Source organism: Ictalurus furcatus, chromosome 2 (assembly GCF_023375685.1).
Source record: "Ictalurus furcatus strain D&B chromosome 2, Billie_1.0, whole genome shotgun sequence".
NCBI classification, from domain to species: Eukaryota; Metazoa; Chordata; class Actinopteri; order Siluriformes; family Ictaluridae; genus Ictalurus; species Ictalurus furcatus.
In genome coordinates this window covers 27781678-27806462 of record NC_071256.1, presented here as the reverse complement: position 1 = coordinate 27806462, position 24785 = coordinate 27781678, and the positions used below count along the sequence as shown (strand labels likewise).

The following is a 24785-nucleotide window of genomic DNA, read 5'->3' as shown; positions in this document are numbered from 1 at the left end:
ATTTTTCACTGGAAATGCTGTAATAATGTATGTTACTTGGTCTTACTACAGCTGCACAGTCATGCTCAACGCAGCCCCACTGGGCCACATCCATAGTTTATTACTATGCCAGTATTCAGGCATCGGTATACACTGGTCCTCTTTAACAGGTGTTTTGTAATCTGTACAATCCTGCAGCACTGTACTATTTTTGGAAGACATATCAGTACTTTATAGAAGACAGATAGATGACTGTTTCGAGTTGCCAAAGTGATACCTGATCATCAGGAGCTCAGTGAATCATCCTGTTACAGTACGGTGTGTGGTGTGTTTGTTCCTGCACTTGTAGTAGCACCATGGCTGTTGTTTCATTTCAACCCACTCCATGCTGACTGTAGTACTCCAAAAAATAAATAAAACAAACCCATAGTTCGTCCTCATGTGTCACATGTTTAATTGTAATTTTTTTTGTTGTTGTTGCTTTTGCAGAAGGTTAACAAGTTTTGCTGTGCCCGTAACATTATCTAGACTTAGCCAGTGCGGGCTTGCTTATATATGCTATATAAGCTGTAGTTATGTCATATATTGAGGCTGAAAACTTGATAAGAACTGACTGAGGTGTGGATCGCTTGTGCCAGTATTGCCAAATATGCACTAAAAGGTACTCTGCTACTCCTCCCAGTTTAATCAGAGACAGTCCAATCGACTAATTACATGAAAGTTACCACGTTGCTAACAAAAACAGCCTAGCAGGCAGAGAGGCAACATTTTAACACAAAAACCATAGCGCATGTCGATGGATAGACCATCTTTCAAATGGGTGACAACAGACCAGTAGTAGGAAAACAGTGAGGCAAAAGTCCAGTGTGACCCCTACTTAATAATTAGCAGTTTTTATTGACCAAAGAGGCCAGAGCCCCACCCGTTCATTTCTACTGGCTCACCGAAGCTCGTGAATTCACAAATCAAAGTTCTCTTCGGTCAAGTTGGTGTGAAACGAAAGAAACCATTACCAGAAGCAAATATGTCTTGTTCCTTTCCCCTGCAACGAATTAGCTTTTATGCTGGGCAAATTTCAGTCATGTTTGGTCTGCTTCTTTGGTCGAAAAATTAGAAAAGCATCGTTTTAGACTGTCATTTTGCTGTAACTAAGGGTTCAAAGTAAACTGAGCTCACAGATGCCTTGGGTCACGGACGGTCCAAAATGAAAGATCATCTATTTTCCCACCTCCTAGAATTTGGTACCACCAACTGCTTTCCCCAAAATAGGGTAAACACTTAATATTCCACCCAAATAATAATGTTTTATGTGGCCTGTTTCCATTACTTGTAAAATTGGGTACTTGTGTGCTAATCAAGTAATCAATGTACACTCGATTACATCCATTTTATTTGACAAAGAACAGAAATGTGTATTAGTAAAATGCATCAACATAAATAAGAATGAACAGAACAAAGACAAGATTTGAGAAGGTATTTAAAAAAAAAAAAATACATTCATTCTCCCAATACTGTGCAATTCCAATCAGACAGCCGATGATGTTTCCTGTCTTAACGGTACACTCAATTAATACCAGGATACACTACTGCAAATACACATAACCTTTCAATTTTAAGTAGGATTTAGAACTAGACGTTGCAAGTTTTCAATATGACCCCTATATCTAAACAATATGAAGGTGTTAAAAATTGAATTCATGAAACTTGAAACCAAAACATTTTCAAGCACAATGAGTAATTGAAGCTATTTCTCACGGTTCAGCTGCGAGTCAACGGCATCATTTTTCTAGAATATGATTTTTGTTTTCAGCACAGAACAAGCAATGTCTTGTGTATTAGAGAAAATGTCACATACACTCACACAAAAAAAAAAGAACAGACAAATAACATTTAAATCTTAAAAGTTCACATCTGCTGGAGTTATTACCTCCAGTAGTGAGAATATTTTCAAAATAAGCACAAGAGTGATGCAAGATCGGCAAATAAGCACATTTGTTTATTAACATATTAACATGTGGGCGACACCGTAGTGCAACCAACGGTCCCCAGTTCGATCCTGAGCTCGGGTTACTGCTTGTGCATTACAGTTTCTGCGCATGTTCTACCTGTGCTTGTGTGCGTTTCCTCCACATTCACCAGTTTCCCCTATCCCAAAAAAATATGGTGTTAGGTGACTAAAGACTCTAAATTGCCCCTAGGTGTGAATGAGTGTGTGCATGGTTCATTGTGATGAACTGGCGTACCATCCAGGGTTCCGCCTCACGCCCATCGTTCCCGGGATCGGCTCCGGATCCCGCCATGACCCTGACCAGGATGAAGCACTTTCTAAAGATGTACTTGTCAAGCAAATTGAGAAAAAGAACTATTTACACTAATTGTACATTTTAAGCAATTGTGCATGTGCTCATAAGCCCACAAGTCTAAATCTGATTTTTTTTAAGAAGCAGTATTAATGAGCGAGAACAATCATCATTTATATTGACATTTTTTCCTAAGTAGTTCATCGACACAAAAAAAGTCAGCATTTTGAGGTGTCTATAATCAAATTCAAAATGAAAAGAAACTAAAAAGCAAAACATCAATAAAAAAATCGGAATATTTTCCCCTTTGCCTATGAATGTCTGGACTTTTTTTCCCACCAAAGCTAGAACACCTAAAGCAGTAGAAGGCACAAACCCCTGGCGCTGCCCTGCCAGGAAACATACAGAGAAACTGCTAGAACTTTATATCGAAGCAACAGAGATGAGTGCAGCGACACTTTCATCACTGAAGTATCCACAGTATGGAGGCGCCAGATGGAGCCTTTGCCAAAGTACATCAAAATGAATCATTTGGCAAACGCTTTTATACACAGCGCCTTGCAACTCAATTGAGCAGTTGAGGGTTAAGAGACATACTCAAGGGCTGAACAGTGGTTTTTGCTAATGCTGGGATTTGAAGTCATCAGCAGCCCAGAGCCTTTACCACTGTGCCACGAGTGCCCCAAAATAAAGCCTCAATTTACAGCAGCTATAGTGATGGCAGAGGGAAGCCTTAACGACAGAGTGAAAATAAGATCACTTTTTATTCAAAATCTAATAAACTGAAGCTCTAATCTTACCTCAACTAAAGATAAGGAAGGCTAAGGCCTACTGCAACAACAGATATATAAAGGGATAAAAGAAAAAAGATTTAAAATAATCTATACTCAACCATTACATTTTCCGTTTGCCATTTTCATGTAACTAGCTTTTTTTCTGAATGATTTCTTAACTTTGTATCAAAACCCTTAACCAACACATATCACTGTATATCATCATAATGGGATTAAATCAATAAGAGCACTGATCTATAAACCTTTCCCACAGACACAGCTAATTTCTCTTCAGAGCAGCTCAGAGAGAAGCTGACATTTCTGCAGAACTATACAGCAATGTTTAGGAAGCTATACAGAACACTTGTTTAATTCCTACGACCCCGAGTTATGGATCCAGGGCTTTATCCCCAGTTGCCCTGTAGAGTCTTAAGCATGTGGCTCCGTGTTTTGTTTCAGGTGGTAGAGAGCAGGCCTGCGAACAAGGCTGCGTTAGTAGAAGAGTGTAGCTGTGTGGCCGTCCATCAAGCTTGATCTGAGGTAGACCTCCAGGGAGCGGTCACTGTAAGAAGGGGGGGGGGGGTCGAGAAATATCATCAGTGTGTGAAACGGTGCATATGGGTGTGCCATTCATCTTTAGCAGGCAAATTTTGAATCTACGCACTACAAAGTATAATTGAATTTGGTCAAGATAAAGAGTACTGCTGAAAGGCATACAGTGATTCATTTGACATATACTTATGAACAAAAGTACTTTTTCTATGGAGGGTGTTTTGAGCAAGCATGCAAATGAAACAAGATGTTGTTGACTAAGTGCTAGTGTGTACATTTGTTAGGCATTGACAGGCATGCATTAGAGTTAGATTTTGAGTTACCTCCAGTGCCAACATTTTGCCTCCATGAAAACACCACCTTCTGGCAACCAAAGACCTGTCTGATTGGCTGGTACAAATTACACCACAAGGAAAGAGAACCAACCAGAGAGGCCGGTGACAGAATGAAGGAAAATAAATAAACAAAAAAAAAAAACCCCAAAAAGAAATAACAGAGAAGCCCCACTCCCCAATTATACGCCAGACAACCAATGAGAGCAGAGGGAAAATGAGCGAGAGGGAGGACATGATTGTTTGGCTGAGCAGCGATGGAGGCAGGTGACTTACGGAGGTCCTGTACACTCAGAACCGGGACAATTCAGGACCCAAACTGGAAGGTAAAAAGAGTCCATGGGTTTGTACCGGAGCTCAGCTCAGACTAGGATTATGCATGGCTACATATCGGACTGTTAGTTTTGTGTAGGATGGAGGAAGGTTACTCATTTTGTGGCATGGTGTCTTTGAGTTTTGCACTGGCTCAGATGGATGAAGGACATTCCAACCCTATGCTCATACATGAGTAAATAAAACGTCTCTACAATGATGACAGGTTCAAAATATAGTGTAAAATGAAGAGTCTGCCCATAGCAGTTGTCCAAATTGTCTTTGATGAGACCAATTTTGGAAACAAAAGCTCACTCTCACACAGCAAAATATATTAAACTGCCAAATATATTCAACTACCAAGTGTTGTCATAGCCCTGGATTAAAATCATTACGGCTAACCTCAATACACAAATCTCAGACAACAGACAGACAGCATATCCCACTGCGACAAAAGAATCCATGATCACATAAAGACAAACCTAAGCGCTCTTTCTCTCTCTCGCTCGCTCTCTCTCTCACACACACACAGAATACACAAACAGCATTCTATATGTACTGCAAAAGGGATTTGGTACTAAAGTTGGTGAGTGGGCATTAGATGAGATAAATATAATGATGTAGTGCAGAAATGCAGAAACACACACAATGGATTCAACAGCATGGATTCAAGTTAACAATCATGTATAATTTGAACAAGTGTTTTATTAATATATAGATATTTATATATTATATATAGTTTTTTTTTTGTAAAAATTCACAATACATTCAAGGTCAACATGTTGCTGAAGTTCCTCCATAGCATGCATTTTGTGATGGAATGTTTTCTGTATACTGATTTCTGTGCATTGTAATTTGATTTACAAGAAAAAAGAAAAGCATTTTAAAAAGAGACATAAGGTACAAAAGCACAGCAGGAAAGTACACCACGGCTCCAGAGGATCTGTCAGCGGACCGTTTAGGAACGCGACAGATTAGAAGTGAGAACACATTACAGCTTTTCTTTCAATGGAAACGACAAGAGATTCAGGTCTCAGAGATGAAAAGAAAGCAGAGTTTACAAGGAAGAAGTGAGAGATTTACACCTGGTCGTTTCGTGCATCTCGAGTCTCAGGATTATATCCGGAAATCTGGTTATAATTCTAAATACCAAATCACGCAAGAGAGGTTTCAAACGGATTTAAACGCGAGACACGTTTTGGTCAAACGTTAAATCAAATGTACAGTATCCATCTCTGTTAAGTAAGTCGCAATTACACCGATAAGTTTATAAATACAAATGTATTCATCCACTTCTTATGTGATGTTTGCAAACCCTCATTCGTCCATCGAGTTTGTTTTAGTTTTAGCCTCCTGGAACCATCCTCATGGCCAAAATGGGGCAGAGATAGGAGTTACAGCTACAGACTCTCTAAGAAAACAATTTCCCTGTGGCAATAATGTACAATTACTCATATTACTCCAACCAAAAGCCTTCACAATATGTTATGATGACGTACGTGGTTCATTACTACCAAAGTTGGTGCCTTTATGAAAACTGAAAAACGATATCTTTTGTGTAAAACAATTGGAAATAAAGAACACATTTGGGACGTTAGTGGTCAAGTATAATGAGCTGATTTGATTATTACATGCTGCACAGCACAGGTTCCCAACCCTGGTCCTGGAACACTCCCTGTCCTACACATTCTTATGTCTGCCCAGCTCCATCACACCAACTTCAACTCAGAAAGGACTGTTAATGAGCTGATTAGTTGAATCAGATGTGTCAGAGCAGGGAAAACACTCAAACGTACAGGACAGGGAGTACTCCAGGAGTGGTGTTGGGATCTTTTGCTCTACAACAATTCCATTTCAATCTGGAGAACCAGAGATGGATTTGACCTCAAAAGGTTAACAGGATACAATCCTGATACAAGACTTTGATACAACAACCAGGTGTAAATAGAATTGTGATTTCCTTTATTATGTGCTGATAGCACAGTAATATTACTCTTGCTGTTCTAGATTTTGATATTTTATATTGCTATCATACTGGCCTACCTATTTGGGCCTCCGTGCCCTGTATATCTTACTTCAATGATTTGAGATCTTTCAGAAGTAATAAAGAAGAAGTGTGGACAATAATGTGAAAATTGATCCCACAATGTTAAAAGTGACACACCCTCTGGGCTGCACATTGTGCTGCGTAAAGACACGGTGGAAGCACACAACGCTCTACAAAACACACAGAAAAAAAAACAACAACAACAAAAAAAAAAAAACACGCCGCACAACTGAACCATAAAGAGAATACAAGGCTCTGTGGCGAGCGAGAGCTTCGATAGTGCCAGTCCACAGCGTAAAGTAAAGGACAAACGGCACGTGTCTTTTATGGAAGGAGAGCTGCTTGAAAATATCGACATAGCTTTTGGCACTTTTACATGATGATGTCCTTTAAAAAAAAATAATCATCATCATAAAAACACAACAGTTGCAGAACTTGTGCACATGCATGGGAGAGGAGTCCATTTGAAGAAATCCACAGCGGCAGCGGGCAAGGCGAAGAGCAGCTCAGTGTCTGTAAAGGTGCGAGGCGAGCAGATGGAGCGCCCTCTGGCTCTCTCTGTCAGACTCCCCCCCGACCCACCACACGCCACCGGCACTATGGCCCCCCGGCGACAACACGCAGGGGAGGAAGAGAGGACAGAAAGGAGGGATGAGAGCGGCCTTCTTCCACTGAAGGAGGGGTGCGTGGAGGCACGTGTTAGGATTGTTTTGAGGGGGGTAGGGGAGGCTAGAGGGGAAACTGGGAAGGAAGGGGTGCAACCCCTGTGCTATCCGGAGTTGTGTCTGTGTCTGATAGCCTGTCTGTGTTCACACTGTCGAAATCAATTTGCCATCGGAACTGTGGAACAAAGAGAGAAGGAAGCTTGCCAGGTCGGACACACTTAGAAAGAAATGGAGAAAAGACAAGACAGCCAAAAGAAGTGGAGAAAGGAAGGGATGGAAGTGACTTTGAGGGGTAGGGAGGAGAGGAGCACTGTTTTAACATTTAAAAAAAAAAAAACAGGAGCTCCACAAACGTACTAGATGACAAGATTGGGTTATCTCACGTGCTAGGCTGAAGAAAAAAAAAGAAAAAAAAGAAGTAAACTAGGGGCCAGATTTGAGGTGGCTTTGGCTATCAAAGTCATCTTCCTCAGTGTAAGTTAACTGCATGGCTAGATGGGTTTCAGTTTAGACGTATAGACCTAGAGACAGGAGTTCAGGGCACACAGGATACGGACAATGAGATCAGAAATGATGCACTGCACATGTTGATGATGCTTCTCTCAGCCCTCAAACCCACCAACTCGCTCAAACACATACACAACACAAAGACATACATCCAGCCTTCTCCAGTCACATAACACATAGGGCATATATTGTTGGGGTCCTTCAAACGGGGAAGGGGGAAAGGGGGGTGGGGGTGGTCATTTAGACACAAACTTTTTCCACATCTGCTACTTATCTGAGCTGACAGATGCCACAATGAGCTAAGGAAAGGGAAATATAAGTACTGATAAAGACAGGTATTAAAAGAATACTCCTAATTGCTATATACCAAATCTGTAGTGTGTACCACAGACAAGAATTTCAACTCCTTTCCCTACACTAAGACAAGAGCAGAAGTTGCTCAGCAAAGTGTTTCTAAATGATGCTCTTGGATAACCATAAACTAAACCAAAATCACAAAAACATAACTAAACAAAACAAAACAGATATGCTGTTTATTTTCTTTACCACTGTCTCACATAAATTTTTTTTTTACTGAGCTGTATTTATAACATTGTCTCCATCCCCATGTTTCATTTAAACTGTTGTACATATGGACATCAGTTGAATTCGAATGAAGCAGTAGTGTGTATGCAACGGTTTTGCATTCAGGGTAAAGTGTAGTCATTAAATGTGAACGTTTTCTAGAAAGTTTTTTATGAATTCCTCGAGCAAACATTTGTACAGCAAGTTAAGACATCAATAAGGACGTCTTCAGGTAGACCTTCTCTGGGGGAGGGGTAGACCCCCCCCCCCAGTACAGGGAAACATGCCCAAATCCTCGTCCATGGTAATCACCCACATGCTGCAGATCTGGTAAAAATTGGTTAGGCCAAAGACCAATGGAGTATTCCTTTAATTACTGTTCACTATCAGAAGGATCTCCCTGCTGATTCATTTGACACCTTACAGTTTATTTCTTACATATAACACGCATCAGTTCCTCCACATTAAATCTTACCTTGTGGCAAAACGACTGTCATAATCCTCAATCGCTGGCTGCGAATTTGTAAAAAGAACATTTCAATGCTACCCTGGAGTGCACTGAAGCAGAGCCAGTGAAGACGGTTCAGTTAGTGTTAGTTAAAAAATAAATAAATAAATAAAATCATGCATTGCTCAGTGCAATCAGAAACAAGTGTGTTTTGCTCCAGCAGGTGGAGTCAGTAAGCTTCTGAGCTCAGAGGAATATATCTGTCCCCATAAAGCAGACAAGAATCATGCAGAGACGGTGTAAAAATTTAGCTGAGAAATCTACAGGGTTAGTAGTTAGCGAGCATGCTTGTGTGTGTGTGTGTGCATATGTGTATGTGTGTGTACCTGTGTGAAGCCAGCCATGCTGTAGGGACGCGGCGGGCGATTCTGTGTGAGGCTCTGAGCCAACAGACGGGCGGTCAGACCGTAGTCAGGCATGGGCAGAGACGTGTCGTCTCTCTCCAGCAGGTTCCCCGTGCTGCTGCTCTTCCCGTGATGTAGACTGAAGGAGAGTGCACAATCAGCCCAGACTACTCAAGCCCATACATGCATCGCTGGAGTTCGATGTAGCTTTAATCAAATCAGTTGATTTTGCGGTGGCCTTCTTTGAATGCAAAAAGGCGTGCCAGCCAAAACCCAGCTTTTGTTGTTGTTTTTTTGTCCCAGTGACAGAGCACCCAAGCAAGAAATTCCCCAATCCACTCAAGAAGCAACAATTATGAGAGATAAGTGCACTTGGTCTGTTTCAACCTCTGGGAAACAATACAGCCTGAGAAAATCCTAAACAAAAATGACTCAACCTTCAGAATGTCGCTGCTATAAAAGTCATTTTTTGTCTTTCCAAAAAAATAAAAAATAAATTACACACACTTAGAGCTTCTTTTTTTTTTTTCCTTTTTAAGTGTGAGAAAGCGTCAGGGTACTTACTTAACTCGCAGCTTGTCACCGTCACTCTCCGGTAACACTCGTGTGTAGGAAAAGGGGAACCAGCCTCTCCTGAAAAGAAAAAATTAAAAGCATGCTCAAATTTAGTGCTTTTAAAAGCAAACCAATAAGACATGAACACTGTAATGGTAAGAACAAAACCACCAGAGATAGTTTTGTTCAGTCATGTCCCAGCTGTTGGTAAAAACAGGTTTTGTTTATTCCCACAGCACAAGGACTTACATCTTGTTCTTCTCGTTTTCTCCATAATGCCAACCATCCCGAGCCTCAGGCACCAGCAGTGTGATAATGTCACCCTCAGTAAAGCTGAGCAGTGTGCTGTTGTCACCAGCAGCATGAGAGAAAATGGCCTGCACACGTGAGCGCCCGTTCTTCTCCAATCCTGCCGCCATGGAGCTGGACCTGGGCAGAGTCCGTGTCTCGCCTGAGGAGAAGAGAGACAAATGCCATGAGGACAAGATAGTAGATAGTAGGTAGAATTCATTCATTTGGGTACTGAAGCTCCTTGACTGGTGATTTAAAAAAAACAATCTAGCTGCTTGACTAGTTGTGTTTAGCTTTATTTTGTAGGTGGCTTGGTCTCGTACCCACGGTGGCCTTGCTCTTAGCAGGCTGGGGTCTGCGGACAGGCAGGGTGTTGGAGTAAACATCGCTGACCTGCCTCTGTGGCTGAGTCTGGGACTGAGGCTGCGGGGAGGCGGGTCTTCCCTGAGACACACCCCCTTCAGCCCAGTACTCCTCACCTTGCATTCCTGTCGTACCATTGACCAGAGACATGCCATCAGGCCCCATAAGCCTCTGCAAACAAGAGTTACAAAAACATTAGGCAAAAGTCACTTTAAAGTGTGAATGACATGTTTGACCTTATTCAACTGAGTAATAATGATACTCATGTGGATGCAGAGTCTTTGGTGAGTGACAGTGAAGCAGTGAGTGCGTGCACGAAGCAGTAAGTGAGGGATTGAGTGAGTGAAGCAATGAATGAAGCAGTAACTGAGTGAAGCAATGTGAGTGAGTGAAGCAATGTGAGTGAGTGAGGCAATGTGAGTGAGTGAGTGAGGCAATATGAGTGAGTGAGGCAATGTGAGTGAGTGAGTGAGGCAATGTGAGTGAGTGAGTGAGGCAATGTGAGTGAGTGAGGCAATGTGAGTGAGTGAGTGAAGCAATGAGTGAAGCAGTGAGTGAGTGAAGCAATGAGTGAAGCAGTGAGTGAAGCAGTGAGTGAAGCAGTGAGTGAAGCAGTGAGTGACTGAGTGAAGCAATGAGTGAGTGAGTGAGTGAGTGAAGCAGTGAGCGAGCGAGTGAAGCAGTGAGCGAGCGAGTGAAGCAGTGAGCGAGCGAGTGAAGCAGTGAGTGAAGCAGTTAGCAAGTGAGTGAAGCAATGAGCGAGTGACTGAAGCAATGAGTGAAGCAGTGAGCGAGTGAGTGAAGCAATGAGTGAAGCAGTGAGCGAGTGAGTGAAGCAGTGAGCAAGTGAGACAATGAATGAAGCAGTGAGTGAATGAAGCAGTGAATGAAGCAGTGAGTGAGTGATGCAGTGAGCGAGCGAGTGAGTGAAGCAGTGAGCGAGCGAGTGAGTGAAGCAGTGAACGAGCGAGTGAGTGAAGCAGTGAACGAGCGAGTGAGTGAAGCAGTGAACGAGCGAGCGAGCGAGCGAAGCAGTGAGTGAGCGAGTGAAGCAGTGAGTGAAGCAGTGAGGCAGTGAGTGAAGCAGTGAGCAAGTGAGACAATGAATGAAGTAGTGAGTGAGTGAAGCAGTGAGTGATGCAGTGAGTGATGCAGTGAGTGAGTAAAGCAGTGAGCGAGCGAGTGAAGCAGTGAGCGAGCGAGCGAGTGAAGCAGTGAGCGAGCGAGTGAGGGAAGCAGTGAGCGAGTGGAGCAGTGAGCGAGCGAGCGAGTGAGTGAAGCAGTGAGCGAGCGAGTGAAGCAATGAGCGAGCGAGTGAAGCAGTGAGTGAAGCAGTGAGCGAGTGAGTGAAGCAGTGAGCGTGTGAGTGAAGCAGTGAGCGTGTGAGTGAAGCAGTGAGTGAAGCAGTTAGCAAGTGAGTGAAGCAGTGAGTGAAGCAATGAGCGAGTGAGTGAAGCAATGAGTGAAGCAGTGAGCGAGTGAGTGAAGCAGTGAGCAAGTGAGACAATGAATGAAGCAGTGAGTGAGTGAAGCAATGAGTGATGCAGTGAGTGAGTGAAGCAGTGAATGAAGCAGTGAGTGAGTGAAGCAATGAGTGATGCAGTGAGTGAGTGAAGCAATGAATGAAACAGTGAGTGAGTAAAGCAGTGAGTGAGTGAAGCAGTGAATGAAACTGAGTGAGTAAAGCAGTGAGTGAGTGAAGCAATGAATGAAACAGTGAGTACGTGAAGCAATGAATGAAACAGTGAGTGAGTGAAGCAATGAGTGAGTGAGTAGCAATGAGTGAGTGAAGCAGTGAGTGAGTGAAGTAATGAGTGAGTGAAGCAGTGAGTGAGCGAAGCAATGAGTGCGTGAGTGAAGCAATGAGTGAAGCAGCGAGTGAGTGAAGCAGTGAGTGAGTGAAGCAGTGAGTGAGTGAAGCAGTGAGTGAGTGAAGCAGTGAGTGAAGCAATGAGTGAGTGAAGCAGTGAGTGAGTGAAGCAGTGAGTGAGTGAAGCAGTGAGTGAGTGAAGCAGTGAGTGAGTGAGTGAAGCAATGCGTGAGTGAGTGAAGCAATGAGTGAGTGAAGCAATGAGTGAGTGAAGCAGTGAGTGAGTGAAGCGAAGCAATGAGTGAAGCAGTGAGTGAGAGAAGCAATGAGTGAAGCAGTGAGTGAGTGAAGCAGTGAGTGAAGCAGTGAGTGAGTGAAGCAGTGAGTGAGTGAAGCAGTGAGTGAGTGAAGCAGTGAGTGAGTGAAGCAGTGAGTGAGTGAGTGAGTGAAGCAGTGAGTGAGTGAGTGAAGCAATGCGTGAGTGAGTGAAGCAATGAGTGAGTGAAGCAATGAGTGAGTGAAGCGAAGCAATGAGTGAAGCAGTGAGTGAGTGAGTGAAGCAGTGAGTGAGAGAAGCAATGAGTGAAGCAGTGAGTGAGTGAAGCAATGAGTGAAGCAGTGAGTGAGTGAAGCGAAGCAATGAGTGAAGCAGTGAGTGAGTGAGTGAAGCAGTGAGTGAGTGAGTGAAGCAGTGAGTGAGAGAAGCAATGAGTGAAGCAGTGAGTGAGTGAAGCAGTGAGTGAGTGAGTGAAGCAGGGAGTGAGTGAGTGAGTGAAGCAATGAGTGAGTGATTCATAAACTACAGCCACACAGATGATATTTTTGAGATTGTATTGAAAAAGGAAACTGACCGTTAAAAACTGGGTTTAATATTAGACATGAGACTTCAGAATTATTACTCTAGCATTAATGACAGACAAGTAAGAGCCGATGTAACTAGATCCAGCTTGGATATTAAAATTCGCTGAGGGTGAGGTGCTCTGTACAATAGCGCTGTCTGCAGAAATGAGTTTCTGAAGCCTTGACACATCTCTTGCACTGCACTATGGAAATGTTCTCTCGCTTTCCTTTTGCTCCCTGCACCAGCCATCCTTCTAACCACATGATAACATCAGCATCCTAATAGGCTTATTTACATCTTCCTACCACACAGGAAGCAAATGATGAGGATAAAGAATCGCCTTTATATAATATGAATCTGTAGAATAACCCCACAGGCTGTCACTCAGAATGACGAAACCTTCTGTAATAATGAGCTGTAGCTGAGTAATAGGTATGCAGGTGTCACTCACCCCTGGGTGGCCCATGAGGGCCGCCAGTTCAGGGGGCACAGGCAGGGGCTGAGCACCAGGGATGGGCTCTGAGATGACCAGGTTGCCCTTAGAAGAATGCAGCGGGCTGGAGAGAAGGGGGTTCGAGCCAGACACCATCTGCTGCACTAGCAACATGGCCCTCTCCGGGAGCTTGTTGGGATCAGAGCAGGATTGCTGCCACACTGGGATCTTCTGGGTGAGCAGATCCTTGCCCTGCACACAAACATAAAAAGCATATGAAAACTTTTTATTTATTGTTTTAAAGTATTGTTTTTAAATCAGCCACCATTTAAACTTTCTTCATTACTGTTCAATTCAGTATGCAATTTGAATTATGTAATCTAAAAGATTAGATCATGTAAAAGCTGGACTTTCAGAATCTGCTGGTACTCACGACAGGGCCTCTCTTTCTCCTCACCTCTTCGCCCTCTATTCTAACATGCTGCAGCGTGGGTGAGGAGCCTGCCTCTGTACCCATCCGCCCACTCCTCGCCCAATGACTCATTCGCTTACACACACACACACACACACACACACACACACACACACACACACACACACACACACACACACACACACACACACACACACACACACACACACACACACACACACACACACACACACACACACACACACACACAGCAAGTGCACCCTTTCTAAACTCTTCCCACACATGCCCCTGTACTGCTACAGGACTTGCTGTCAGGGCATTTCTCTCTCGACGCCATGCATAATCCCATTATCAGTGATGCCATACATACACACAACACAAACACAAACATAGAAAGCCCCCCCACCCAAAAAAACACACACACAGAAATGCTATATTATTTATATATATAGCTATATAGTATGACCACCGGTTCTTCTTAAGGTTCAGGTTCTTACAGAACAGTTCTTCTGTACACAAAACCAAGGGCATAAATGAGCTCCTCCAGTTTGGTAATTGCAACAGACATAATGCAGAATGTTGCAGGAGCGAGCTCGGGGAATTGCCATGGCAACTGCTAAGATTCTGCCGAATGGCCTTCTCATTGCGTTGGACAATTTGGTAGCAGATTTCAACAGACCGTCAGATGAAGATGCGCCATCTCCCTCACCTTTCCGTGGTAGGCACTGTTGTTCTTGGCCACGGCACACTGGCGGTCCACCAGGAAGCAGTATCTCCTGCGCTCCTCTGACAGAGCCGTTTTGTAGCCCTCTGCGATGAAGGTGTCCAGCTCGTTCTGCTTAGTGTTTATGGTCTCCACGTACTGATAAAGGGAGGAAAAAGTCAAGCAGTCAGTCTAGACTCCATACAGTAGAAATCTGTAACTCAATGTGTGACCAATTTAACTACCCCCCCAGGAAGCAACTTTTTACTTGGCGCATTAGTTAATACAGGACACAGGAAAAAAATGCATATAGACAGGTGACAAATTAATGGAAAAACCTGCATAACTAAGTGGAGTTCAGAAATGAATCCTAACATGCTAAGTGGCATGTATACAAACGTTGAGCAGGTCTAGTTGACCTGGATTTTTGATCAAGATCTCAAGAGGAAGAGATCCAAATCATGTTGAAGCTCAGGCCCAAATAATGAACCCTCGCTTTCAGTCATAAAGTCTGCTCATGTGGTTGTGTTTCAATAGGACCAGTGACTTAAGAGACATCTGCGTTTCAATCTATGGAAAAAGTACTCACACAAAAACTTGTCTACAGAGATGTGTATAAAAGTATTATGGACAGATGAGTCATCCTTCACCATGTTTGTGACAAGTGGGTGGCAAGAAAACTCAACAAAAATGAATGTTTGACCCTACGGTGAGGGGATCTGGTGGCACTGATCTACTGTAGGAGGTGTTTTGCTGCATGTTTTGGTTCCACTTGTCCCCTTTGACGTAAGGGGCATTGTAAATCAATACAAAGTCATTCTGACTAATCACCTTTAACCTATAATGAAACATTTCTATCCTGATTGTTTCCTTTAATTGGTCACTGTTCTGCGCACGGGCTACAGATTCACGTCATTCAGCCCTCGACACATCCTCATATTGCACACATCATGCCCACTAAGAATATATAGTCAAGCCCTGGCGGCCCATTTATTCCAGCTATCCCTAGAGTGGGTTATACTTCTTACAGAGATATTATAAAAACGTCATATTGATGTTGACATACTTGCATTGTAAAATACCCCCTCTCCCCCCATGAAACCCGAGTGTTGCTTTCCACGTGACCATGCCACTGACCCACTGCCCCCGTTTGAAAGAGCATGTGGACATTTCATCAGTCACATCATCCATCCGTCCCCCTCTCTACCCACTCCCCTCTCCTACCAGCAGGAGCTTTCACCTGATGGAAATGTCAGCACCATTACAGAACTCATTACTGGAACACATCCAGGTGTTCCAACACTCAAATGTAATTTCCCCACAAAGGGGTAAGGGGCCTCCCCGCTGGCTTGCTGTATTATCATCCATTTCAATCATATCGCTGTGTTCACCCTAGGCGGAGGAGATTTGCCATAATGAGAAAAGAACTCCACACACGTACGTTTGCACGGCGTGGAATCAATAGCGGATGCGGCTTCAGAGGAAGAAGTTAATGACTCCACCGGCGGGAGAGAAAAGAAGCCGACAATCCAACGAAAGCAAAGAAATCTCCTTCGGTCAGTGATGACCGTGTTTAATCAAGGCGTAGTCTGGTGTCCAGAGCTGTCCCGGGTTGAGATTAGCACTCGGCAAGGTATGCTGGACTGGATGTAGATTATTGTTTCCTTTGAGCTCATGAGCTGGACGTGTAGACGTTAATGCAATGGAAAGCACTGTATTACAGCACAAACTGTCCTAAAGAGAAAGGAATAGCAGCACCACTGTGGCATTACTGCATGTGCAGTTTATTATTCCACCACAGGCAGGTGCTAGTTTCTCAGCAAAATGTGAACAAATGCTCAGAAATGACCATCAAGAGCCCAGACTGTGTACAGACGTAGGCTGTGTATATGTGGGTTGTAGGTCTCTCTTTACAGTGCTTTGCTTGCAGACAGTAGATTAAAAGGATAAAGGCTTCAGTGGTGAACTGATATCCAATCAGCACCGGCCTGTTAAACGGCATAGTGTGGTGGGGTCGTGTCCTCTACAGGCCCCTTGGCAGAACAGCTTTCGGCTTAGTGAAAAAAACTGAAGCTCAGGCAGTAGAGCAGGAATGCAGCATGAGTCATACAAATGCAGAGAGAACCGATATGGAGTGGAGATAGCAAAATTAAAAAAAAATAATAATAATAAGGAAAAAAATGTGTGAAATATATCAGAGGTCAGCTTTGTGGCAAGGAAGCAAGACTGACGAGTGCAGCCAGATGTGTCGCTGCATGATGGATGGGAAGAGAAAGACCTTCATTTTGAGAGATGACAGCTTTCAGCCACGCTCCAGCCAACACACGGGCTCAGCTGCTGTGACTGGTTGAGTAGGCAGAGGAGGAAACTCAGCCGTACTGCAGCCTCCACACTTACATGCTTCTCTCAGCGTGCTCAGACTCCCACTAAACTAAGCTGAGGCTAAAGCACAGCTTCTCAAGAACCAGTCAAACCTCTCACTCGTGACTCATGAAACATTCATCACATGACACGATCTATCTGAGACAGAGAGAGAGAGAGAGAGAGAGAGAGAGAGACGTATGATTGCGAATTAACGTCAGCACCTTAAACATGCACAATGGACTTGAGCACCTCCACATCTGATACTCCATCAGAGGGCTCAGTTAAATATGTGGGGATAATAATACAGAATAATAAGTGGGGCTGTCTCAGTGGAGTACGTTTATTAAAATACTTTCCTGAGATATAGCAATAGCAAATGGGATGCAGGAAGCAAATGATGCAGCATTTATTCCTGCTTACACTGCAATCAGTCACTCCTCTGCACTCTTCAGCACTCTTTCAGACTCTTTTGTCCAAAGCCATGCAATTCCTAATCCTGATCCTTCACTTGCTGCATGCCGAGATTTTGCAAGCAGTTTGTGCGTGCGTGCGCGTGAGAGAGAGAGAGAAGTGCATTATTTTCCAATAGCACCACTGTACAATGTTTAATTCCTCTTACACTATAGCAATTTATCAACAATTACTTTTTATTTATTTATTACTATTAAACGATCCATTTACAGTTGCGTTCAGTGTTGTGGAGCATCAGCAAGACTAATTATTAGTTCCTGTTAACTTTTAAAAGTTAATAAGAAACAAATTTAAACTCTGCTCATGTTACTGAAAAACTGGAACGTGCAAAGTCTTCATTCCTGAACACATTCCCCTGGTGTAAAATGGACTGACCGCTAACAAAGCGGTCACAATGGACGCTCCATATATAAATGTTAAACAAACGTCTCCTTACAGAAAGCTTCAGTTTCAGGCCTGCCATGATAATTACGTTATCGACTCATCGTACGATTTATGGACACGACCTCGACCATTCGATACTGGCCACTGTGTATACGTGCGTGTTTGTTTACGTAAGAATGAATGTCACCAACATTTTAGCCATTCGTGCTGCTTCGGTTCTCTCATCTGCTTTAGGGCTGTTGAATTCAAATTCAAATTTAAGATAAAAATGCACATTCAAATGCAAAAACTGTGTGCATTCGAAATGAAATGTATAGCGAGCTATAGCACTGATTTTAACGAAAACATACTGTTGAGGGGAGGGAGAAAAAGAAAAAGAAAGAAAGAAAAAAAAAAGACACACAAGGTATTAAGTAGGGCTGTGATGGTGGCTATGACAACTGCACCACTGCAGTGGTAGTTTGCCACCGTGGTGGTGTCACATTACACGCAACGTTTGTGTTTCTGCTTGAGTTGGGAAGCAGCTGAAGAAGAAGCAGAAGAAGAAGCAGAAGAAATAACATTCATTTGTATTTATAGCCTACCATATAGCGGAAGATTTTATATTAATACACAAATTACGCAATCATAATCAAACGCCCTATATGGTGTTGTCTGCTAGTTTGCTACGGGTTTATTTGAGCGCGGCAAAATCCAGTCAGGCGAATTCTGCCATTTCACTTCGGGTTCTGCCGCTGCGATGGATCTTGTCGCGAAACCAAACGTTACGTCGGCAATCTGGGAACATTTTGGATTTTGTGCCTAACGAGAGAGGAGAACCAATACCAATTTGGATGAAGCCCTATGTCGGCTTTGTGGAAGAAGAAAAAAAAATGGAATGTCACCCAGCCGCGTTTTTAAAACTTTATTTAATATTTAGATTTTTAACATATTATTTAGGTTACCGTCCTACTGGTATTTCTTTCAAAGTTTATAAGCTTGTGGTATACTACACTTGTAAAAGTAATAAACGTGCGACCGTGTCCAACTCCATCTTTTTATTATCCACGAATTCTCCTTCTCCCCTTGCGTGCAATCACAACGCTGTATCCCACAGCGCCCTCAGGCTGTTTCTCACTGCAACAACACGACACAACAAGGCTGTATTGAGCCGTTTCACTGACCGAAGTGCTCAAATAAAGCCTCATTTCATTTTTATTTCATTTAAGCCTATAAAATTATATACATCTAAAATGATATTATATAGTGACATAAATGTCACTTCCTCCACCTCTACTGTCAGATCTGCTGCTCTGGAAATTCAAACAACACCTTCTGACCAATCAGATTCAAGAATTCGCCAGCGCTATTATATCATTTATGCTAAAGTGTGACTCCATGGTATGGTGCTGTCGAGTAACCTCAAACAAAGTCACACATTAATCATGAGGAAAAATAGTAAAGAAAGTATTTGAAACATCTAGTGTTGAATAACTTTCTATGTGCCAAAGTGCTACAAAAATTCCCATCACTACTGTGTGTGTGTGTGCGTGCATGTGTGTAGGTGTGTGTGAGCACTCAGGCATGTCTCTGGGAGTGCACACGTGTGTGCATGGCTTTGCTCCTATGTGCATACATAATCCTAAAATGATGCGGATCACCAATCTCCATATGCTTCTCCTTAGTCACCAAATGTGCCTCGGTACGGGAAGTGACAACTCCACCTCCACATGGTTATTTAAGTAAGACATGCCAGCTGCCACAAGCTGCATTTCCCTCCATCTTCTCCCTTTATTGCAGTAAATAATTAGCTAATTAGATACTTCACTAGTGAATAATGCTTTCGCGAGCTTGGGGATGAAGTAAACAGGGAGTAGGAAGGACAGAGGTGCAGTGAAGTGGAGCGGAGGACTGAGGGAAGCAGACGGAACTGAGACGGAGAGAAAAATAAATAAATCTCTTTCTAGAACACCGGAAAGAGGGGAAAAAACATGGGCTCGGGAATGTGGTACACTTAAACACGGCGATTTGGAAAGCGTGGGCACTCTGCTGTGTGTAAAATGCTGGAACACACAGTTATTTAGACACCCCCGCCATTCCCCAGCACTGGCTGCATGTGCCTTTGTTTGCCGAGCTTTCCAGAACAGAGTGATCAGGTGGGTTTAACCTCCACTATATTATAAGCACAGACTTCTCTCGCCTGCAGCTAGACTAATCCATTTACATAAAAGTTGCCAGGAGGGAAATTAAATGAAAAGAAAGACTCTTTAGTCTATGTCTGAAGTAGTAAACACCCACCACCCCAAAAAAACCCAAAACACCAGTCTGGGAGCAGTTGATGATGGTCTGCGCACACACACAGAACCTAAAGTGCTGATGACAGTGATTCATGTTAAAAGCTGGGAGCGGAGCCACATCATGGCTGATGTATGGCTGGAGCCTACGCTGAGACATTGTCCGCTGGGTATCTGGCAGCACCCATAGAGCATTCATCAAGTCCTAGCAACAACAACAAGCAGGAAAAATGGATTAAGCCAGAGCTGGGTTACCTGCCTAAGCATGCAGCCTACTCGCAGTTAAACTCGAGGGGTGGGGGGACAAAAAAAAAAAAAAAAAAAAACACAAGTTCAGCAAACAATTCAGTCTATGCACAAACGCTACATTAGGGTTGAGAACAGACTGAAATAACAATCTGGAAGACATTATCCGGCGTGAACAGTTATAAATAGATATGAATGCGAATACAAATAGGAGTGGCACTACAGTTTCACAGGGCATCTGCTTGAGACTAGATTGTAACTGACATTCTGCGGGATGCAAAAATGTAGCAAGAGCGGGAGGTTTTTACTTTTCATCGAGCAAGTGAGTGAGTGTTAGAGTTGAAGCTCATGGGATAAAAACCACGAACTTGTGGTGTTGTGAAATGCAGGTACAGCGTTACTTCATTCCACCCAAGTGAATGCTTCAATCAGGGTTGTGGTGTTTTAAACACGGCTACTATTTATTAGTTGTATTTGTTGGAATACATTGCTAGTAGGTGCAAACAAATACAATAACTGTACAAGTGGGATAATAAAATAAAATAAAATAAAATAAAATAAAATAAATAAAAAGCCCTGTGCACGTCATCTCTAATTGATGCCAATTAAGAACTTGTGTGGTGTTGCTGAGGTTGAGGAATTGAGGGTATAATTATATGTTTGTTTTGGGGTTTTTTTTTAGTTTGTTTTTTTTTTTTTTAATGCCAGCTCACTTTGGGTTGAAATCCAAATAGTTTTATAGATATGGTTGTTCGGAGCTCTAAACAGATCCAGATAGTATAGAAACGGATGTGCTGTCTTCATACGCACAATGCCAAAGTCATGTACAGGCTAGAGAGTTGTGTTGTATTACACAGCTAGGTAATGGAGTTGAGAGAGAAGAGTTTTCACACCCAGGAAAGTGTGATAGCTTTCTCTGGAGCTCAGGCCTCTCGGGAGTGTGGATACACTGAGCAGAGTCAGAGCCTATTTATTTCCTTTAGGACTCTGCCACTACGCTGTTGTACTCGCATTAAACTGTGAGCTGAGGTCCGTTCAGCTACCACAGCAAACACGGAGCAGGAGGGGAAAAAGCAGGTGAAGATGGGCACGTACCCGGAGCAGGTGCGTTTGTGTGGGGACAAAAACAGGTTTCAAAAAATAAATAAATAAAAATGTTGGAGGAACTTTTTTTGTTTTCTTTTAAATATAACAGCACTTCTTCTCAATAACATGTAGTCAAATACTATTTTATATATATATATATATATATATATATATATATATATATATATATATATACAGTGAGGGAAAAAAGTATTTGATCCCCTGCTGATTTTGTACGTTTGCCCACTGACAAAGAAATGATCAGTCTATAATTTTAATGGTAGTTGTATTTGAACAGTGAGAGACAGAATAACAACAAAAAAATCCAGAAAAACGCATGTCAAAAATTTTATAAATTAATTTGCATTTTAATGAGGGAAAAAAGTATTTGACCCCCTCTCAATCAGAAAGATTTCTGGCTCCCAGGTGTCTTTTATACAGGTAACGAGCTGAGATTAGGAGCACACTCTTAAAGGGAGTGCTCCTAATATCAGTTTGTTACCTGTATAAAAGACACCTGTCCACAGAAGCAATCAATCAGTCATATTCCAAACTCTCCACCATGGCCAAGACCAAAGAGCTCTCCAAGGATGTCAGTGACAAGATTGTAGACCTACACAAGTCTGGAATGGGCTACAAGACCATTGCCAAGCAGCTTGGTGAGAAGGGGACAACAGTTGGTGCGATTATTCGCAAATGGAAGAAGCACAAAAGAACTGTCAATCTCCCTCGGCCTGGGGTTCCATGCAAGATCTCACCTCGTGGAGTTGCATTGATCATGAGAACAGTGAGGAATCAGCCCAGAACTACACGGGACGATCTTGTCAATGATCTCAAGGCAGCTGGGACCATAGTCACCAAGAAAACAATTGGTAACACACTACGCCGTGAAGGACTGAAATCCTGCAGCGCGCGCAAGGTCCGCTGCTCAAGAAAACACATATACATGCCCGTCTGAAGTTTGCCAATGAACATCTGAATGATTCTGAGGACAACTGGGTGAAAGCGTTGAGGTCAGATGAGACCAAAATGGAGCTCTTTGGCGTCAACTCAACTCGCCGTGTTTGGAGGAGGAGGAATGCTGCCTATGACCCCTGGAACACCATCCCCACCGTCAAACATGGAGGTGGAAACATTATGCTTTGGGGGTTTTTTTCTGCTAAGGGGACAGGACAACTTCACCGCATCAAAGGGACGATGGACGGGGCCATGTACCGTCAAATCTTGGGTGAAAACCTCCTTCCCTCAGACAGGGCATTGAAAATGGGTCGTGGATGGATATTCCAGCATGACAATGACCCAAAACACATGGCCAAGGCAACAAAGGAGTGGCTCAAGAAGAAGCACATTAAGGTCCTGGAGTGACCTAGGCAGTCTCCAGACCTTAATCCCATAGAAAATCTGTGGAGAGAGCTGAAGGTTCGAGTTGCCAAACGTCAGCCTCGAAACCTTAATGATTTGGAGAAGATCTGCAAAGAGGAGTGGGACAAAATCCCTCCTGAGATGTGTGCAAACCTGGTGGCCAACTACAAGAAACGTCTGACCTCTGTGATTGCCAACAAGGGTTTTTAAACCAAGTACTAAGTCATGTTTTGCAGAGGGGTCAAATACTTATTTCCCTCATTAAAATGCAAATCAATTTATAACATTTTTGATGTGCGTTTTTCTGGATTTTTTTGTTGTTATTCTGTCTCTCACTGTTCAAATAAATCTACCATTAAAGTTATAGACTGATCATTTCTTTGTCAGTGGGTAAACATACAAAATCAGCAGGGGATCAAATACTTTTTTCCCTCACTGTATATATATATATATATATATATATATATATATATATACCCAAAAAAAAAAAACAGCATCTTGCAGGAAAAAATAGTACTTTCCATGTGCTAAAATGAAACGTTGTTCATTTTACACATTCATTCCAGGAAGGGTGCCAATAATTCCGGAGGTAACACCCACATGACCTGCCTTCCTGAGCGCATGACTCTCAAATTCATGTTAGCTTAAGATAAACACAACGTTATCATAGTGTGTTATCAAACCTTTCTGTGTTCGCAGAACGCACTCTTATCCAAGTGTAGGCGCAACGTCCAACCCCGTGACTCACGCCTCTCCTACCTCCCCTACGGTAGCATGTCAGGAGCTGGAGGTTACTGTGTCACTGAGAGTGGGGAGGAAGACGAGGAGAAGAGGAGAAAGAGGAGAAAGAGGAAGGGGCTAACGGTTGGCTCACCTGCAGCTCCTTGTCGTTGTATTTAGATGGGTTCTTGCTGCCCTGGCTCTTCCTACGCAGCTTCTTCAGCTCAGCCTGACATTTCTCCAGGCTCTCGCCTTTGCTCTTGTGCTCTATCTGGTACTTCTTCAGAGCCGCCTTCAGGAGACAAAAAACACAATATCTTAGCGTACACAGTTTTTGGATGACTCCAACATTATACTAGAAAACGGAACCTTTTTTTTTTTTTTTTTTTTTTTTTTTTTAGAAGGCTGAAAAGCTGCAGATGTTGTAAATATCCTCTAACAAGAAATCAGTCAGTCTCTTCACGCTGATTAATTGGAGGATTCGTTAAAGATTCCAAGTAAATATTTGTCATATTTGTTTCTAATAAACAGCAAACTGCATGATTTTCTGTATGGCACTATGAATGATGGCTTAAGTGCACACCTGGGCATTCTTAAATGAGAAAAGTTCTAAGCTTTAAAGCTCACATTCATAACTCGCTAGCAGTTACCATGGCCACTGGAGTGAAACCCTTCGCGTGACACAAGTGCGCCCAGAGAGCCGCGTGAACGAGATGAGATTGGCGGCTAGAGCGCATTTGTCATACAGTCAGGGCAAACCCACAGGCATGGCGGCGCTCGTCATTCACAAACCACGTTTCACTTTCTTCCTGCGTTCTCCCAGCTCAATAATACAGCCCATAATCACCCATGAAGTACTGAAGCAAACATGAGCGCTCTAAGAGTTCCTGCGATGCTCTGGAACTTATTAAAACGTGAAAGAGTGGCATTTTAACAAGCACGGAGCTGAAACTGAATGGAAGGGAAGATTTAGTGGTTATGGAGTTGAGCCTCAATGACAGGAGCTGAAAAGAAAAGTCACTTCCAAAAAGATGTAGTTTCGGAAGTACTAATGATGATCTGTGGCCATCAATTGAAAGCTGGACTGCATATGCAAAAAGCTCTTTAAATGGCAGCACAGCATAAAAAAAGAACATTTAAAAAAAAAAAAAAAAAAAAAAAAAAAAATACAGGGTGGATGGGTTGGAGCAGGTTTAGTGCAAAAACAGAGTCGCTACTAATAGCAGCCTAATGTTACTCGTTTACTGATTATTATTTATTGTTCTTTTAATACCATATCAGCATCAAAGGCTATTTTCATGGCAAGGTAGGTAAAACAGGATATATTATGAAAATTCTTACAGTATTACTACTCTCTTACTGATTCAATGAATCAAATTTGGCATGCTTTGATTCATTTGATTCACCATCCAGAGTTGTGTTCGGAAATCCTACACAGGCTACACAATGCTGTATCTATTTCCCCCCCCAACATTCATCACATTTATGTCTAAATCAGACCCTCTCTCACCAAACAGGTTACACAACTACTAGTCCAGGCTCTTGTTATTTCATAACTGGACTACTG

General features: G+C 42.7%; 1 protein-coding gene across 5 annotated transcripts in view; it reads right to left on the bottom strand.

Annotated features, from left to right (window-relative positions):
• Nucleotides 1-1351: 1351 nt before the first annotated feature.
• baiap2a (BAR/IMD domain containing adaptor protein 2a) overlaps nt 1352-24785 on the bottom strand; it is an 89021-nt gene continuing 65587 nt past the window's right edge. Inside the window, exons 6-14 of one of the 5 annotated variants that reach the window (XM_053612483.1) lie at nt 23373-23510; nt 14319-14471; nt 13195-13428; nt 10053-10263; nt 9688-9889; nt 9448-9516; nt 8866-9022; nt 8507-8544; nt 1352-3614 (exon numbers count right to left, since the gene is read on the bottom strand). In XM_053612483.1, coding sequence (XP_053468458.1) covers nt 3545-3614; nt 8507-8544; nt 8866-9022; nt 9448-9516; nt 9688-9889; nt 10053-10263; nt 13195-13428; nt 14319-14471; nt 23373-23510 — 1272 coding nt within the window. In that variant the 3' untranslated portion in view covers nt 1352-3544. Of the gene's footprint in view, nt 3615-4212; nt 4256-8506; nt 8545-8865; nt 9023-9447; nt 9517-9687; nt 9890-10052; nt 10264-13194; nt 13429-14318; nt 14472-23372; nt 23511-24785 lie in introns of all 5 variants that reach the window. The other 4 variants (XM_053612449.1, XM_053612458.1, XM_053612476.1 and 1 more) reach the window with 4 other exon arrangements.